Here is an 18,539-nt window from a genome sequence, read left to right as displayed (position 1 = left end):
TACTTGATTAAAAAAACCAGTTGTTTTACACCAAGGTTTCAAGCATGTGGTTTAAGCCTGCCAACCTAGAACATAACCTTGACTTCTGCAGCAGAATCGATAGTGTTCATATTAAGCCGGCCACTCACGATACTGCGGCGTGGTTCAGTTTTGTCAAATTCGACTAATTGGCAAAAGTTTTTATCGTGTGCGACCGTGCATCCAACAAAATAGTTACAATTTTACCACAGAGAAGCTGGTTTTGATACTGCAGAATTGATATCATCGACGATTTTGTTGAACGACACCGCAGTGTCGTGAGTGACCGGCTTTATTAGGATTTATTATTAGGGATTCATGAACGACATCCAATACAAATACAATTGGTTCCATTTTTCTGCTTTTTCTAAAGTAACATGTTCGCCCCTTTTGTGCGCTTTATTGTTCCATTAAGATTATTTTTTCATTAGCTGTAACAATGATTGATATAACCATTCAGTATTTGTTGTGATACATATATTATGATACGAGACTTATGGAACATTTCCACTATGTAACCCAAAAATGTTTCCACAACTTTTTAGGCTATGTTTTAATATTTTGTAATGAAAAGTGAATTTCAATTCGCTATTTGAAGCAATACCTAAAATCCTATTTGAAAACAATACCGATTTGAACAACTCATTCTTATAAAATTACTTTTAAGACGTAAATATTTTTATACAAACACACAAACTCAAAGCAAAATGGAAGAACAATGTCAATATCTTTAGTTACTCCTATGCTCACCAGGTGGCGTACAACTTATTTTGATTTGCCTATAGGGTTAAATCAATGTGTTAGGTTAGATGAATAGGGATTCAAAGCAATTTCGTGTATTGATTATCAGTTATTTGATGGGAATAATACCGCAACAAAGTTGATGAAAACTATGGCACTATGCACGGATTTGGCTTTGAATTGCTTCCGTATCCAACGTATAGTCCAGATCTGACCCCAAGCAACTACTACCACCTTTTCGATCTAAAAAATGTCTCTATAACAAGAGATATCGTTCTCTAAAAAGAGTTCTTTGAGTTGATATCAAGAAGTATGGTTGGAGAACGAGAACATATGCATTCGCTTATAAAAAAATTATATCGATTGTATACAAGGCGTTTCATTGGGAAGCGGAAATACTTGATTTTTTTTATAACCGATTTACAGGGTGTTTTATCGATTTTGCCCATTTCTATCTGGATCCATAACTTTAGAACCACCTTGTATATTCGTTTAATATTTGGTACACATACCTATGTCTCATTTAGAACCCAAACCACCCAACTACTAATCACAAGAAAAATCCACGTCCGGGTTAAAAATAAAATATAAATTCATTGTGACATTGAAACAACAACCTATATATTGAAATTTTCAAAATCCGTTTGCATATTTGAAAAGAGCACAAAACTGAGTTTACAGGTACGCTTCAAGTTTTTGCGCAGACAATTCAATGATTTTAATTTTGAAATTATATTGAAATTTTTAAGAACTCCGAGATTAAAAAGCAGGCATTATTAACTTTTAATAATAAATTCTTAAAGTTAATGAATAAATACTTATTTTAAATATAATCAATACTTATTTACTACATTGGCATGATCCACTTACTAATCACAAGAAAAATCCAGATCCGGATCAACAAAAAAATTTAAAGTTGTGACTTAAAAAAACTCCCTGTGTATTAAAGTTTTCCAAATGCATTTGCACATTTGAAAGGAGCACATAAAACTAAATTTATTGCCTCGCTTCAATATTCTGCGCAGACAATTGAATGACAATAATTTTGAAACTATATCGAAACTTTTGTTAGAGTTTTCAGAGTTCTTAAAAATTTCGACATAATTTCAAAATTAAAGTCATTAAGTTGCCTACGCAAAAATGGAAGCGAACCATTAAACTTAGTGTTTTGTGCTCTTTTCAAATTTGCAAACGAATATTGAAAATTTCAATATACAAGGTGTTGTGTCAAGATCACAATTATATACTTTATATTTTTTTGTTAATCCGAACCTGGATTTTTCTTGTTTAGTACGTGGATAATTCCAATGTGGTAAATAAGTAATGATTATTTTTAAAATGAGTATTTCTTCATGAACTTTAATAATTTATTATATGTATCTGCTTTTTAATATCAGAGTTCTTCAAAATTTCAATATACCTAATTTCAAAATTAAAATCATTAATTTGTCTGTGCAAAAAATTAAAGCGAACCATTAAACTTAGTTTTTTTGTGCCCTTTTCATATACGTAAACGGATCTTGAAAATTGCAATATACAGTGTGTTGTTTCAAGGTCACAATGAATTGATATTTTATTTTTAATCCGGAGCTGGATTTTTCTTGTGATTAGTAGTAGTTGGGTGGTTTGGGTTCTAAATGAGACATAGGTAGTTACCTACCTATGTGTACCAAATATCAAAAAAATATACAAGACAATTCTAAAGTTATGGATCCACAAATAAATAAGCAAAATCGATAAAACACCCTGTAACTCGGTTATAAAAAGCGGTGGGGCCGATCCGTTCAAGTAGTTTCGTTTTCCCATGAAACTTCCTGTATAAACTGAAGTTCAAAATTACCGCAATGCTAATTTGTCAAAATACTCGAAAAATAAAAGAAATTTCAGTTAACTCGGTACATAGGAATGAGAAAATTGTATGATTGTTTACTCATTTCTAAATGTGTAGAGATCTAAATATGCATTTAATATCGTTAGACATAAAGGAAGTATCAATTGAGACATTAAAGAACTAAAATACTATTCATCCCATATAACATCTATTTTTGGGATTCGTAGCAAAAACACAGTATGTCTGTTGCCTTGCAGATCACATGCGACTTAATATGAATGAGAAGTCACTTTTGTGTACATTTGATTCCAAAATTTATGTTACCTGTCGTGTGATTAACGGATTATAATTCATGCCATTGTCTACATTTTTACAGAGATAACAAGATAATGATGATAAACATATTTGGAATTTAAATAATTTTTATGATTAATGGTAATATTTTAACGGAATAGTTGGTTCAAGTTTCCAAAAACTATAGATTACCCCAAATGACACTTGTAAATGGCTTAAGTGTAATTTATACAGTGACAAGTAGAAAGAGGAAATACTACCAAAGTTTGCACAACTGATCTTTAACGAGTTGGGATTAAGTAACGCGAGGAATAGAAAGAACACAAAGGAATGTCTTGTTTAAAAAATGTTCGAGATCGGTGAGGCCCTAGACTTATTGCAGGATAATACAAGGTCTATCCCAAAAGTACCTTATCTTCGTACATAACTTCACGCCAAAACCTTACAGAGACCTTTGTTGGGTTGTTGGAGAATAATCAGTAACATTTTTTTATCAAATTTCATACATAGACAAATAGGTCTTACATGTATTGCCTATCAAAATATGTTCATAGCTATCCTTAAACTATTGCCAGGCTTTAAAGTTTAAAAATCGGAGCAAGTAAAGTTGCGCGAGAGATAAATTCGAGCATCTTATTAGTGATGCCCGCTTTACACCAACAATAAATTGATCAAGAAATTGACGAATTTATTCAAGGCCAAAATGTATGGTTTGTGGTAAAATGCACAATTTGACATCCAATTTTACCCACAGATCGCCTAAAGTGCTCTGTGATTTTACCGTTAATCAAAAGAAAATGAAGGAATTTATTTCATTCTTTCTTCATTTTCTTTTTATTCACGGCAAAATTGGATGTAAAATTGGGTTTTGTACACGTAGAATTTGACCCTGAAGAAGTTGGTCAATTTCTTCATCAAAGCAGCTTTACATCATGTCTCATGCTATGCAAGTCCGTCTTGCATGGCATATGTATCTCTTGCCTGACCTGTCCCTTTTACATCAAAGTTATTTCTGTTCAATTTTTGATACCACTTTCATTGTTGCCAACAAAAGAAATATACCAAAACATTAACTTTAGATATTTCACTTGGAAATTTCAGTCCAACATTAAATATATTCAAGTATAAATCACAGATTATTATTATTTCCAATAATTGACATTTAAATTTACACAATAGGGCTTTTCATTCACAGTCATTTGTTTCGAGGTTCTGTCAAATGTATAATCTGTGTATAGTAATATTATACACAGGCTATACAACATATGACAGAAGCTCGAAACAAATGACAATCGATGAAAAGCCCTATAAGGTTAAGTTTTATTCTAAATTGTAAATTTTGTTATATTAATATTGGCAACATGAAATTTGACAACTTGCATCAAAATAGCATGAAAAATAGAACATGTTTTAATTTTTCGTCTAGCACAGGAATTGCATGGAAATAGCACGTGGGCATGCGCAGTTGCATGATCTGTCTTGCATGGCTCTTGCCTAGCATGAAAATAGCATAATGTAAAACTGTCTTTAATTTATTGTTCGTGTAAAGCAGGTTTTAATCTTATTTCCCTGGACTATAAACCATTTCGAAGATGTCTCAAAAATCTTAAAAAGCTTATAAAACAGAGAACGTGGAAAGTAAGAGAAGTCGCTGTACACTGTTCATTACAAACGTCGAAAAGGTCGGCTATCTAACGAGGGAAGGAAGCAAAAATGACAAAACGAAAAAATATAATGACATCCAAAGCTTAATCCGTGATATCGCGATAGCTTAATTGGTTTAACTACACAAAAAAAGAAGACGTTTTCCCTCGATTCACTGATCCCGTATAAATGTCTCCTAAAAGTTGTGTACTCCTTCTTTATTTAAAATTTCAAAATCGTAGTTTTTCAACATGCACTTATAATAGGTGATTCATTTAGAGGTACTTTTTTTGGTGGGGATTTAATGGGGTTCATGCATGAATAGTGTCAAACTGACATTTCGTTTTTGTTCAGTATTGTTTGACATTTCATGATGGAAAGACTTAGGCCGGCACGATGTCTAGAAATTATTCGGCTATATTACGAAAATGGGGGTTCTACGAGGAATGTCTTTCGTGCGCCTAGAGTAACTTATTACACGAGCGGCACACCCTCAAAAAAGCGCTTAGTTTTCGAGATACTGACCACGGGGGGTGAATGGCTAATTTTATTCATACTTTATATTTTCAAGGGTGCTGAAAACGAAAATGAGGTTTATTTTGAATTTCATGTGGGGAAACATAGTCAAAATCGCAATTTTACCCCAAAGATAAAAAAAAATCACGTTTTTTGCGTTTACCTCGCTTCAACTCTGTTCCATTTTAACATTTTTTTCTAAAATTTTTACAGTATATAGCTCTAACATTTTTGAACACAACGGTACCTGTTTCAAGCTTTTATTCTTATTGTGATAAATGTTATGAATTTTTCGAAGGAAAAGGTGCGGATTTGTGCATTGCAAAGTTTAATCGCAAAAGTTGTGTGGCGAAATTTAAAATTTATCTTCTTAATCACGTTTATGTTAAAATAGAAAGTACAAAGAAGTTTTAGATCAAAATGTTTTATAGAAAAAAAAATAGTGCAACTTTTAATGTCGACATTAGAAATCCCCAATATACCGCTTATTTTTCGAGATACTGACAATGGGTGGTGAATGGCTAATTTTGGCCTTAGATTTTATCCTTTTGACCCTGATGAAAACGAAAATAAAATTTATTTCAAATTTTAAGTGGGGGAATATTGTCAAAATTACAATTGTACCCTAAAAATAATAAAAATGAAATCACCGTTTTTTTGCGTTTAGCTCGCTACAACTCTGGTCCGTTTTAATATTTTTTCCAAAGTTTGTACACTATATATCGCCCACTTTTTTGAAGACAATGGTTTCTGCTTTAAGCTTTTAGTCTTATTCTAGTAAAAGTTAGGAATCTTTTAAAGTACAAGGTGCAGATTCGTGAATTGCAAAGTTTAATCGCAAAATTTGACTGACAAAATTTGAAATATAGGTCTTAAATTAAATTATTTTTAAAACATGAGTACAAAGAAGTTTTCTGGAAAGTTTTGGAATAAAATGTTTTATAGAAAACAAATGGTGCAACTTTTACCATCGACGTTATAAATCCCCAAAATAACGCTAATTTTTCGAGATACTGATCATTGGTGGTGAAGGGCTAATTTTGATCTTACTTTATATTTTTGATGGTGCTGAAAACGAAAATCAAGTTTATTTTGAATTTTAGGTGGGAGAACAATGTCAAAATCGCAATTTTGCACTAAAAATAAAAAAATTAAACCACGTTTTTCTTAAAATTAAAAGTTAAACCATATTTTTTCTATAACACATCTAGATCTAAAACTTCTTTGAACTCTATGGTTTACATAAACGTAATCAAATAGATAAATTTTAAATTTTGTCACTTAATTTTTGCGATTTAACTTTGCAATTGACGAATCTGCACGTTTGATTTTTAAAAATTCATAACTTTTATGACGAAAAGACTAAAAGACTACTTTCATAGTTTTCACAAAGGTGAGAAATATATGCTGTAGAAATTTCAGAAAAAAATATTAAAATAGAACAGAGTTGTAGCGAGTCAAACGTAAAAATTCGCGACTTCACTATTTTTTTCTTTTTTATGTTAAAATTGCGAGATTGACAATGTTCCCTCACATAAAATTCAAAATAAACCTCTTTTTCATTTTCAGCACCATCGAAAACATAAAATTAGACCAAAATTAGCCATTTACCGCCCATGGTCAGTATCTCGAAACATAAGCGTTATTTTGGGGATGTCTATATTAAAAGTTGCGCCATTTTTTTTTCTATAAAACATTTGTAACTAAAACTTTCCAAAAAACTTCTTTGTACTCTATGTTTTAACATAAACGTGATTAATAAGATAAATTTCAAATTTTGCTACTCAACTTTTGTGATTAATCTTTGCAATTCACGAATGTGCACCTTGTACTATAAAAAATTCATAACTTTTACCAGAATAATACTAAAAGCTTAAGATAGATACCATTGTCTTCAAAAAAGTGAGCAACATATATAGTGTACAAACCTTAGAAAAAAAAATATTAAAATGAACCAGAGTTGTAGCGAGTAAAACGCAAAAAACGTTATTTCACTTTTTTGTTTTTTCATTTTTAGGGTACAATTGCGATTTTGACAATATTTCCCCACCTAAAATTTAAAATAAATTTCATTTTCGTTTTCAGCAGCGTCAAAAACATAATCTAAGACCAAAATTAGCCATTCACCGCCCATGGTCAGTATCTCGAAAAACAACCGTTATATTGGGGATTTCTAATGCCGATAATAAAAGGTGCACTACTTGCTAAAAGGTGCACATTTTGATCTAAAATTCTCCATAAAACTTCTTTGTACTCTCTATTTTAACATAAACGTGATTAAAAGGCTAAGTTTTAAATTTCGTCACTCAACTTTTGCGATTAAACTTTGCAATGCACAAATCCGCACATTTTCCTTTGAAAAATTCATAACCTTTATCAGAATAAGAATTAAAGCTTGAAACAGGTATCGTTGTCTTCAAAAATGTTAGAGCTATATACTGTAAAAATTTCAGAAAAAAAATATTAAAATGGAACAGAGTTGTAGCGAGATAAACGCAAAAAAACGTGATTTTTTTTATTTTTAGGGTAAAATTGCGATTTTGACAATATTCCCCCACATCAAATTCAAAATAAATCTTATTTTCGTTTTCAGCACCGTCAAAAACATACAGTATGTCTAAAATTGGACATTCACCTCTCCGTGGTCAGCACCTGGTTCATTTTGGGGGTGCCTACCGCTCGCCTTTATGGTCCACGTAATCGGCCTACTGAACGCACAATTCGCATATCATCAATAAGTTTGAAACCCAGTTTTCATTATTGGATAACACGCGACCAAATAGACCAGTACTGAAGAAAATATAGCGGCGGTAGCGGATGGTGTACTCGAAAATAATAAAGAATAGATTCGTCGCCGTTCTCAACAGCTTGACTTGTCGTATGCAAGAACTTGGCGTATTTTACGTAAATATCTTGGTTTAAAAGCACACAAATACAAATAGGTACTTTATTGGTTCTTTAAGAGATTAAAAATGTATAGAATGCTTCACTACAAAATTCAGTAGGGGGAGAACGCAAATAGAATTCTATTTTAGTGACGTCACGTTGCCTAACAACCGTCGATTCTCCCATTATGAAATTCTATTTTGTGACATCAGCAAAATAGAATTCTATTTTGCGTGCTCTGGGCTCAGTATAAAAAACAAAAAAATAAATTAGTGCAAGATCTGAAGCCGGCCTACCTTCCGAGTCCTCACTGTTTCATCGATGGACTCTTCAAGCATTCAGAACATCCACTGTTTTCGAAAAAAAATTGTTTTCAGATTAGGCCCATTTTTCACTTGGTGGATTGGTGAATAAACAAAATGTCCGTATTATGAGCAACAAAAAGAGGTTTAAGTGTTGCCATTACATCCAGATAAAACAACTGTTTGGTGTGGTTTATGGGCAGCGAATCGTCGTTGGGAATGTAATCAGGACGTGCATCAGATCTTTATAGACTTCAAACAGGCTTATGATTCAATTTATCGTGCAACATTATGAAAGGCAATGATCGAGCTCGGCGTACCCAAGAAACTAGCTGCGTTAACACAAATGTGTGTAAGTAACTCCTTTGCACAAGTTACAATAGGGGGAAAAATATCAAATGCTCTCTGCGTAAATTCTGGACTGAGACAGAGAGATCCGTTATCCCCATTGTTGTTTAACCTGGCCTTAGAATATGTCATGCGGAAAATATATCACAAAATCAAACCAGACATAACTGCTCGAGGAGCAAAAATCATACTCGCCTTTGCCGATGACGTAGACGCAGTAGCACAATCAACATTAGAAATTAAGGATATTTTCTCGAGCTTTGAAGAAGTTAATTAAACATCGGTCTAAAAATAAATGAAGACAAAACAAAATACATGGTTGTCTCAAAACAAGAACGACGGCGAATAAGGCAAAACATTACTATAAACGATCACAACTTCGAAGTGGTTAAGGAATTTAAATATCTAGGAGCAACAATCACAAATGACAACAACTTAGAGCAAGAAATTGAAACGAGAATAATGGCAGGAAACAGATCTTTCTTTGCAATGTAACATCTAATGAAGTCAAAACTTCTTTCACGAGGTGCAAAAATCCAGATATATAAGACCATAGACCATAAAACGACCAGCAGTCGCGTATGGAAGCGAAACATGGACGCTAACAAAAAGAGAAGTAAATAAATTGCTGGTGTGGGAACGTAAAATCCTTCGAATGATATATGGCCGTTGCAGAGACAGCGTGACAAACGAATGGAGGCGCAGATACAATAACGAGCTAGAGTCTCTATTGCTAGAGACTCAGATGGGCAGGGCATGTGATACGCAGTAACGACAATCGCCTCATAAACAATGTGTTCTGGAAAAGGCCAGATGGAAGAAGGTATGTAGGGCGGCCTAGAAAAAGGTGGAAAGATGCAGTCAAAGAAGATCTAGAGAAAATGGGAGTGCGGCAATGGGAATTAGTGGCACAGGACCGACAAACATGGAAGGCAATAGTAAACGCGGTAAAGACTCACGAAGAGTTGTAGCGCCATTGATGATGATGATGAATCGTCGGTCCATATTTCTTTAAAACAGAAGCCGGCAATACGCTATGAGCTCGTAGGTAGAGGGGATAATTAAAAATTCGCGAGTGCCAGTAGTAACAAGTCTGTAAGCTTTTACTGGAAAAGATAAAAAATATCAAGGCAGGTTTTGTTTATATTTGATTCAGAGTTGGACCACCATCTCCATATAGCTATTTCAGCATCCTTATGCCTCATCAGTGAAGCTCAGAAGTCTCAACTCTGAAGGAAATACAAACAATTCTGCCAATTTAAGGCAAACCATCGCAATGCAATGAACCCACCTCTGAGACGCAATTTAGCGACATCTCTCGTATTACGAGGAAAACAACGAAAAGCCCCAGATACAAAGTTTACTACCTTTTAAACAATTAGAATAATTGAAATAAAAATATAATAAACAATATTTTAAATCTAAGACTTTTCGTTAATAAACTGCTTTCTGGCTGCATCCCGTATCTCCGGATTTTACAATATATAATCACAAGAGACGACGAAAGTAGGAGAAAGCAAATAGAGGACGCTTAGGCCACGCATTTACCTTCCCTTCGTCAAGGAAAAGGACCGAAAGACAGTTTCTAAATACTCAAACTGAGTAAAAATGAAAAGATAAAAAAGATCAAGGCAGGTTTTGTTTATATTTGATTCAGAGTTGGACCACCATCTCCATATAGCTATTTCAGCATCCTTATGCCTCATCAGTGAAGCTCAGAAGTCTCAGAAATTGTTTGTATTTCCTTCAGAGTTGAGACTTCTGAGCTTCACTGATGAGGCATAAGGATGCTGAAATAGCTATATGGAGATGGTGGTCCAACTCTGAATCAAATATAAACAAAACCTGTGAGTTGGCCGCCTAGATCCTGTGACATTACACCTCTAGACTTCTTCTTTTGGGTCAACCCAAAGTCCAAAGTCTACATGAATAAACCGGCTACGATTAAGGCATTGGAGACCAATATTACTCGACTAATTGGTCAAATACCAACCGAAATACTCAAACGCGTCATCGAGAATTGAAACTTCAGAATGAACCGTTTTAACCGCAGTCATGGCCAACATTAGAAAAATATCTTTAAGAAGTAATTGTAAAGAATGGTTCTTTTGTGTGATAATAAATATTTTCAAATAAAATTAATTTTTTTCACCCCCTCCGTGGCTCAGTGGTAAGAGCGCCTGCCTTTGGATCGAAAAAATCCGAAAGGTTGTGGGTTCGAATCTCACCAGGGTCAGAAATTTTTCATTTATTATAAATTAATAAATGAATATAGTTTCTGTCCTTGTGGGATCGGTACTCACCGGAGGGACCGCAGACGTTCGGATACAATTAGCGTCTCTTTGCAAAGACAATGACGTCGACTTTGCAAAGTAACAAGACACTTACTCAACACACACACTACACATGACACTAGGTGCCTAACTGTTCAAAATTACCGTACCTACCATGCCAATGGCCATTAGTTGTCGAGGCATTAGCTAAATAAATAAATAAATAATTTTTTTCATTGTTTTTTTTTTTGAAAAAAGTACCTCTAAATGAATCACCCTTTATTTCACTGTGAAGCCAACCTCGATCTTGAATATTTGCTTGTTTTATCAATAGTTTTGATCTATTTATATTTGCTAGGAACTATAAAAAAATATTGCTAAAAATAATAATTATTTTTTAACTTTTAATACTTAAAATCTTTAAAAAAATTGTACTTACTTTCTCCCTAACGCCATCATCCCATATATTACTCCAGTCAGAAAGATCAAACCACTACCGAACATCGAAGTTACTCCGAAGGCTAGTATAATTGGCGGCAAGGCAAGTCTAAAAATATTTTTGTTAGTAGTACGATGAAAGTAAATAGTATAAAAAAGTTATGGGTGGGGGGGGGCGGATATGTGGTTTGAAAATTTTGATTTTTTATTATTTTTAATGAAGGTACATAACTTCATATTGATCGGAGCAAAATTACTGAAATGACAGCATGTTGAATATCCATACCTTCAACTCACCCTGCAGCAACTTCGCGCCAGCACTCTTGAGCATAGTGAGAAACGTTCAACAGCTGTTCCCCTTCTCTTTTGTAAATTACTCCGCGATTCAAAAACATCTTCCGGTGTGCATCACTTTACGATTGACAGACAAAAAAGAAACTGAAAATATGTCTTCGTACTCACTTTATAATGCTTGAAAAATTACGGGATCTAGATTTCAATGCATATTTTTTTATAATTATCGTATCAAAGTTACGCTTGAAGATAGGCGTATTGATGACAGTTGACCAACTGCAGGCGCCCCGGTTTCCTCAAAACCGCGGTTTTTTGAGAGGCGGTGGGCACTGTAACTCAAAAACTACTTGACCGATCCACCTGAAATTTTGCATAGATTTTATTTAGGGAGCATCCATAAACTACGTCGTAAAAAATTTGAACTTTTTAATACCCTCCCCCCTCCGTCGTAATTCGTCGTTTAGAGATAATCCCCCCCCACGTCGACGTCGTCGTTGCAACTCACGACCCCCCTTTCATTGATTAAAAAAAAATCAATATTATTTCTGTTTTTTTTTTAATTAAATATGAGGGGGTAGGCGTAAAATCTTGGTCCAATGCTATTTAAATGCATTAATTTTTTTCGAATCATGAGAAAACAATTAATATATTTGAAAAATTTAAACGCAGAATAAAAGATTACATTATTACCGAGGGTTGAAAGTCCCTTAGAATAAACAAAAGGTATCTTTTGAATGAAATATTTGAAATGAAAAATCAGACAAAATTTTCTCTTTTTTTTTCGCCCCTGTAACTTATTAAAATAAACATTATAGATGTTTTCAGGAACTTTTGGCCCTCGGCAATAATGCAGTCTTTCAATCTGCGTTTAAATTTTTCAAAAATCTTTATTAGTTTTCTTAGTATTCGAAAAAAATGAATGCACTGAAATAGCATTGGACCAATATTTTGCGGGGTATGCTTTCTTAACTGCATCATATAAATCTTTATATTTATTTTGTTTTGATTTCGATGCGATTTCTTCTAAAGCATAAATACGACTTACTAACTAAATAGAAAACAATATTTTATTTCTATTCCTTCTTTCAGAACTGTTGTTTCACACACAGTATGCAGCACATAAATGAACTAACAATTTAATATTTTTTTGCTTCCAGACGTTGTTCTGTATATAGAAGCGGTTGTTTAAACCCGAAGAACAATGTCTTATTGTTTGTTGTCCTGTACAAAAGTGCTACCTAATATTATTTTAACGCCGTGACTGATAAAAACGAAATGAAAAGTATGCGATAAAAGTATCTATAATAGAATTATTCTTTTTAATTGTAACAAAGGTGTATTTATTCGTAAACGTTTTGTTTTATTTTCAATTTCATATCAAAAACTATACGTTTTTATATGAATATCTGATACTTTAATTCTGGTAGAAGCTAGTAAAAAATTATTTTTATAGACACAATAGCGACAAATTTAAATATACCAATACATTAAACGACGTCGAATGAGCACTCATACCCCCCTCCCCCTGTCGTACTCCGTCGTAATAAGCAAGCCCCTCCTCCCTCTTCTCAACGACGTAGTTTATGGATGACCCCTTAGACGTTTCGTCATTTAATGCCGTGGAGATATTTTATGATTTATGCTTAGTTCTTGTTTAACAATAATAAATACTTATATTGATTTTTATTATTTTTTTTTACAAAAAATTTCGTTATTTTGATTTCTGAGTGATACCAAAAACTGAAAAATTGTTAAAACTAAAAAACTCGACAGCGTTACCTCGGGAAACTCATACTCATAAGCCAATAAAATCTTTATAAATTTTTTGTTTGGGATGATCCAATCACGAGTTGTGATGTCCACTGCAAAATCCATTTTTTTAGATGTCTTTGCCACCGTTGATTTATTTTTTAATATTCTTAAATGTAGTGAATGTTTATTTAATTTAAAAATAAAAGAATTTCACCATATTTTCAAATGTGCATAAAATCTTGATTTCAAACCATACTCCCCCCTCCTTAAGCAGATTACTGTCATTAAACCAGAGCCTAGTAATGACCTAGTTTTAATCACAATAGCTCTTTTAAAACTATACTTACATGCCATATGCGGCAGCTCTATTCCAGTAAGGTCTACCATCTATAAAATCAGCAAGTTTTTGAATATGTTCCACAAACATACAGCAACATGGTGCTTCACAGCTTAAAACAATAAACCCAGCTACAATTTGCCACAAACCAGCCACTATTGTAGTGAAGGAAAGACTGACGCAGAGCCATACTCCAAGAAACATTGCAACTGTAAAAACATTACATTATACTATTATATTATGATAAAATGATATTGTTCTGAAGCTGTTTCTTTGTGACATTTACTATTTTGTGAAGCAATTTACTATTTTATGCTCTGATTATGCCCGTCACTTTCCCTTGTCGAGAATGCTCGGATTTGCAATGACCTGCTGCTGGATCCATTGTGTCCAAACATTAATATATGTATATTCAAAAGGCAACTTACAAGTTGTATTGTTTAATTGTCTTTTATTCGTTGTTGTTTTGATGTTTGTACATAATCTTTACTTTTTACTATTTTTTGTCTTTTATTGTAAATGGTTCTACCATTGAAATAAATAACAATAAATAAATTTTATAAAATTACAGATCAAATTCTAAAATGTTCTTACCACATTTTTTTTTGTAGGAAATAAAATATTAAAATTTTTAATTTTAAGGGGAACAGCACAAACATTCGGCTCCAATGCTATTTAAATGCATTAATTTTTTTCGAATCCTGAGAAAACTAATAAATATTTTTGAAAAATTTTAAAGGACAATGAAACGTTACATCATTACCGAGGGTAGAAAGTCCCTGAAAACTTCTATGTTTATCTTAATAAGTTATAGGGGTGAAAAAGAAAAGAAAATTGAGTGTGATTTTTAATTTCAAATGTCTCGTTCAAAAGAAAATTTTTGTTTATTCTAAGGGACTTTCTACCCTTGGTAATGATTTAATCTTTCATCCTGCTTTTAAAATTTTTCAAAAATATTTATTAGTTTTTCCAGGATACTAAAAAAATGAACACCATATCTGTGGTGATATTTTCCAAAAGAAACATTCACTATCTTTGTCATACAACGCACTCAGTTTTTTTGTTTATTAAATAATATTGTTACTATATTTGATAAATAATTCATTTAAGACAAGAAATTAAAAAAAAGTTATTTATTGTTTATTATTTATGGAAGATCCAAGCAGAGAATACACCAGGATATCTTCTGTGATCCAAGTACTTATTTTGTTGTTAAAGATGTTCAAAATGTGTTCCATAGTAACAATATATTATTAAACAAATCACTTTATCACTTTTTCTCTTTTCTCGATTAAGTATTAGTTTTTATTGTCTAGTACATAAATTATTGTAATCACTGAATACATAGTTAGTGAAAAAATAATCATATTAATTAACTGAATTAATAATTTAAGCGATTATACAAGTAACGGTTATCCAAGAACATTTAAAAGCCATCTCTAAGTTAATGATAACAATGTCAGTGAGAATTTAACAAGAAAAGTAACAAAAGAAAGAAAAAGTAGGGATAGCCATAAAATATTTGCGCCTACGCTCTTAATAACTGAATCTTTTTAGAACTGTATAAACAACATTGTGATTAAAAAGTATAACAAAATGTTATGTGACATGAAGGTTTTTCGTTGTGCTGAAACAAACGCATTTTAAATTCAAAGTTATAATATTTTATTTACATAAATTATAAATTTAAGGATTTAACACAAATCAACTTTTTTAAGGAAGTAGAATAGTAGAAAAACATTCCATTGAAGTGAATTGATCTATAGATTATTGAAAAAAATTATTATTGCAATTCCTTATCAAATTACTTAGGTACTTAAATGAACTGTTTTTTCTACTTCCCGGAAAAAGTTGATTTGTGGGTTACAACCAATGAACTGTCAATACGGATGGAATAGGCACAAAGACAACTAATGCAGCCACGATACAAGAGAGAGGTCCTAGAGAGAGACAGACAAGGTGGTGGAAACTTTGACAGGCCATGTAATTTGAGTTGCCTATATCAACTTAAATCAGGGAAATATAAAAGTAAAATTCTAAATATAAAAGTAACATAAAAACATAATCAAGGACTACTTCTTCACTTTATATAAAACAGTCACTAATTTAGTATTTAAATAGTTTTAAAATTATTTAACTCCCAAATACTTTAGGAAAGTAGGTATTTGTTTTGATAAATACAAATAACAATTCTGAAAAGTATTTAAACACCAAGTATGGCACTGTGTACTCTATTTATCCCCTAAATACAAAAAAGTGGTTAAATTTTGAAATATGTACTGCCAATCAGCATTAGGCCTTAGCCAAGTTAAAATATAAGTTAAAATATTCAACGAACTGTAAATACTGATTCAATCGGGTCCATTTATATAGGCAACGCAAATTACACGGCCTGTCAAATTCTCCAACACCTTGTCTGTCTCTCTCTAGGACCTCTCTCTTGTATGTTGGTGTCAATCTTGCTTCACTATTTGAATGGGACATGGCCATTCCATCCGTATTGACAGTTCATTGGTTACAACTAGTCCTGTCGCCAAGGGGGGTACAACGGCCTCCTTAATTCAGATGGACTTACCCAAGTTTTTTTTATATATTTTGACCCATAGAATACGAATTTTTTGGGTAACAGTTGATCCGGATGTCGATAAGATTGTTATAGACAAAGAACTTGAGGAATTACATAACAGCGATTTCTCGCAAAACAAGACATCTTTTTGTATTTTTTGGGTCATTTTAAGCAAAAAATATTTCTACAAGTTTTTTCGTAGAATGCATAGTTTTCGAGATAACCGCGTTTGAACTTTCAAAAAATCTAAAAATTGCAATTTTTTAACCCAAATAACTTTTGATTAAAAAATAAAGTAGCAATTCTGCTTAGCGCATTTGAAAGTTTAAGTCAAATTATATCGGTTTTGATTATTTGCATTGCTAAAAATTAATTTTTTTATTGGTTAACAAAGCTATCAACACATAGTGTTTCCCGTGCCTAATACATGCGTTTTAACGCATGCTACGTAGAAATTGCCTCGCTTGCACTTGTAGCTACTCTACCTACTCGTTCGATTTTAAATGAGAAATCATTGAAAACATCACTCGCGCACTAGGTTTTTATAGCTTTGTTTAACAATAAAATAATAAATTTTTAGCAATGCAAATAATCAAAACCAATATAATTTGACTTAAACTTTCAAATGCGGTAAGCAGAATTGCTACTTTATTTTTTAATCAAAAGTTATTCGGGATCAAAAATTGCAATTTTTCAATTTTTTGAAAGTTCAACCGCGGTTATCTCGAAAACTATGCATCCTACGAAAAAACTTGTCAGAGCATTTTTTGCCTAGAATGACCCAAAAAATACAAAAAGATGTTTTGTTTTGCGAGAAATCACTGTTATGTAATTCCTCAAGTTCTTTGTCTATAACAATGTTATCGACATCCGGATCAACTGTTACCCAAAAAATTCGTATTCTGCGGGTCAAAATATATAAAAAAAACTTGGGTAAGTCCATTTGAATTAAGGAGGCCGTTGTACCCCCCCTGGCGACAGGACTAAACCTTTTTTTACCTTTCAACTGTCGATATTAAAAATAAAGATTTTATGAAAAACAATTTGCAAATCATCAAATGGCATCAAAATTTTATTAAGCCTGGATGCATAAGTTAAATCTCTCAGTTAATACTCCTTTCCCACTTTCTTCAAGCCTTTGTGCAATCTCTCCACAGGAGTATTTTAAAGTGACAAATAACTCTGATCAATTTGCATTTAAACTCTTCTAGGCAAGTATATAGTCTTTGATACTACCAAAGAATATATGTATACGCTCCTAGCAGAAAAGTTTAAATGGAACAGATGGTCACGTTTATTTGTCACTTCAAAGCAAGCTTGTTGATGAGGGATGTTGCTGTTGCAACCGCAGTGGTAAGGAGATCGCGTAAGCTCCATAGTCGTTGTCAAGTGGCTTCTACTCAGTGGGAACACAAATCCTATGCTCAAAAGTTACAGGGCAGTACTCTTCTACTCACCTATATATTATTTGATACTACTCTTAGAATAACAGAATTAAAGTGAACAATTTTCAGCTTTTTTACTTGATTCAAAATTAACCACATTGTTGTTTGTTATAAACCAATTAAAACTTAAAAATCCTTCTGGAAACATAATAATGTCAATTATAATAATTATAAATCTAATATCAATATGGAAAAGCCATTTCTCTCTGAGAACAAGAGGATTAACATAATGAGAATATCTTGTTTATTTCTGAATATTAAGTTTTTTTGGAAAATGTGTAAATATAGTTATCTTAAAATGTTTGTTATACATAATAATATGCTTTCTCTGTCATCGTCTAGGATTCAAGTAAAGCAGACATCCAAAATATTCCATATTCATGAAAAAGTAATTAATATAGGTACTACATAGTGATAGTAAATTAATACACAAAAATTAATTGAAAGACCTAGATTACGAACTATTTATACAGTACAAACAATTACAAGGTGAATCAAAAAATAATCTTACCAAATCCTCCAAATGTTCCAACCCCTCTTCCAGCAAATCTCATCCACCATGGAACATCGTCTTTGGCCACTGGATCTTGTCCTGGTCGTGCCATAAGGGCAGATAGTTTATCTTGCAGTGACTGAAACAAATCATGTTTAATATACTTTATTGAATATTTCATCATTCTGCTAAATATTTACCATTTTTATGGATTAAAACTAATTTTTGGCTGGCACAATCTCTTTCTGTACTCCTACAAGAAAAACTATCAAATGTCAAATCGCGGTGACGATGTCAACAGATAAACGTCAGACAAGACGTGACGTCAAGACAAATCACAGAAGTGAAGGAAGTGAATTGA

At 32.6% G+C, this 18,539-nt stretch overlaps 1 protein-coding gene across 2 annotated transcripts in view; it reads right to left on the bottom strand.

Annotated features, from left to right (window-relative positions):
• Window positions 1–18,527, bottom strand: part of LOC126883486 (calcium channel flower) — a 64,729-nt gene extending 46,202 nt beyond the window's left edge. For both annotated transcript variants that reach the window (XM_050649078.1, XM_050649079.1), the window contains exons 1-4: window positions 18,379–18,527; window positions 18,197–18,317; window positions 13,685–13,883; window positions 11,293–11,400 (exon numbers count right to left, since the gene is read on the bottom strand). In XM_050649078.1, the coding sequence (XP_050505035.1) occupies window positions 11,293–11,400; window positions 13,685–13,883; window positions 18,197–18,317; window positions 18,379–18,381 (431 nt within the window). In that variant the 5' untranslated portion in view covers window positions 18,382–18,527. The remainder of the gene's footprint in view (window positions 1–11,292; window positions 11,401–13,684; window positions 13,884–18,196; window positions 18,318–18,378) is intronic.
• Between the last annotated feature and the right edge of the window lie 12 nt (window positions 18,528–18,539).

Source organism: Diabrotica virgifera, chromosome 4 (assembly GCF_917563875.1).
Source record: "Diabrotica virgifera virgifera chromosome 4, PGI_DIABVI_V3a".
NCBI lineage: Eukaryota > Metazoa > Arthropoda > Insecta > Coleoptera > Chrysomelidae > Diabrotica > Diabrotica virgifera.
Note: the sequence above shows the minus strand (reverse complement) of the source record. Positions and strands in the feature narration are given on the sequence as shown.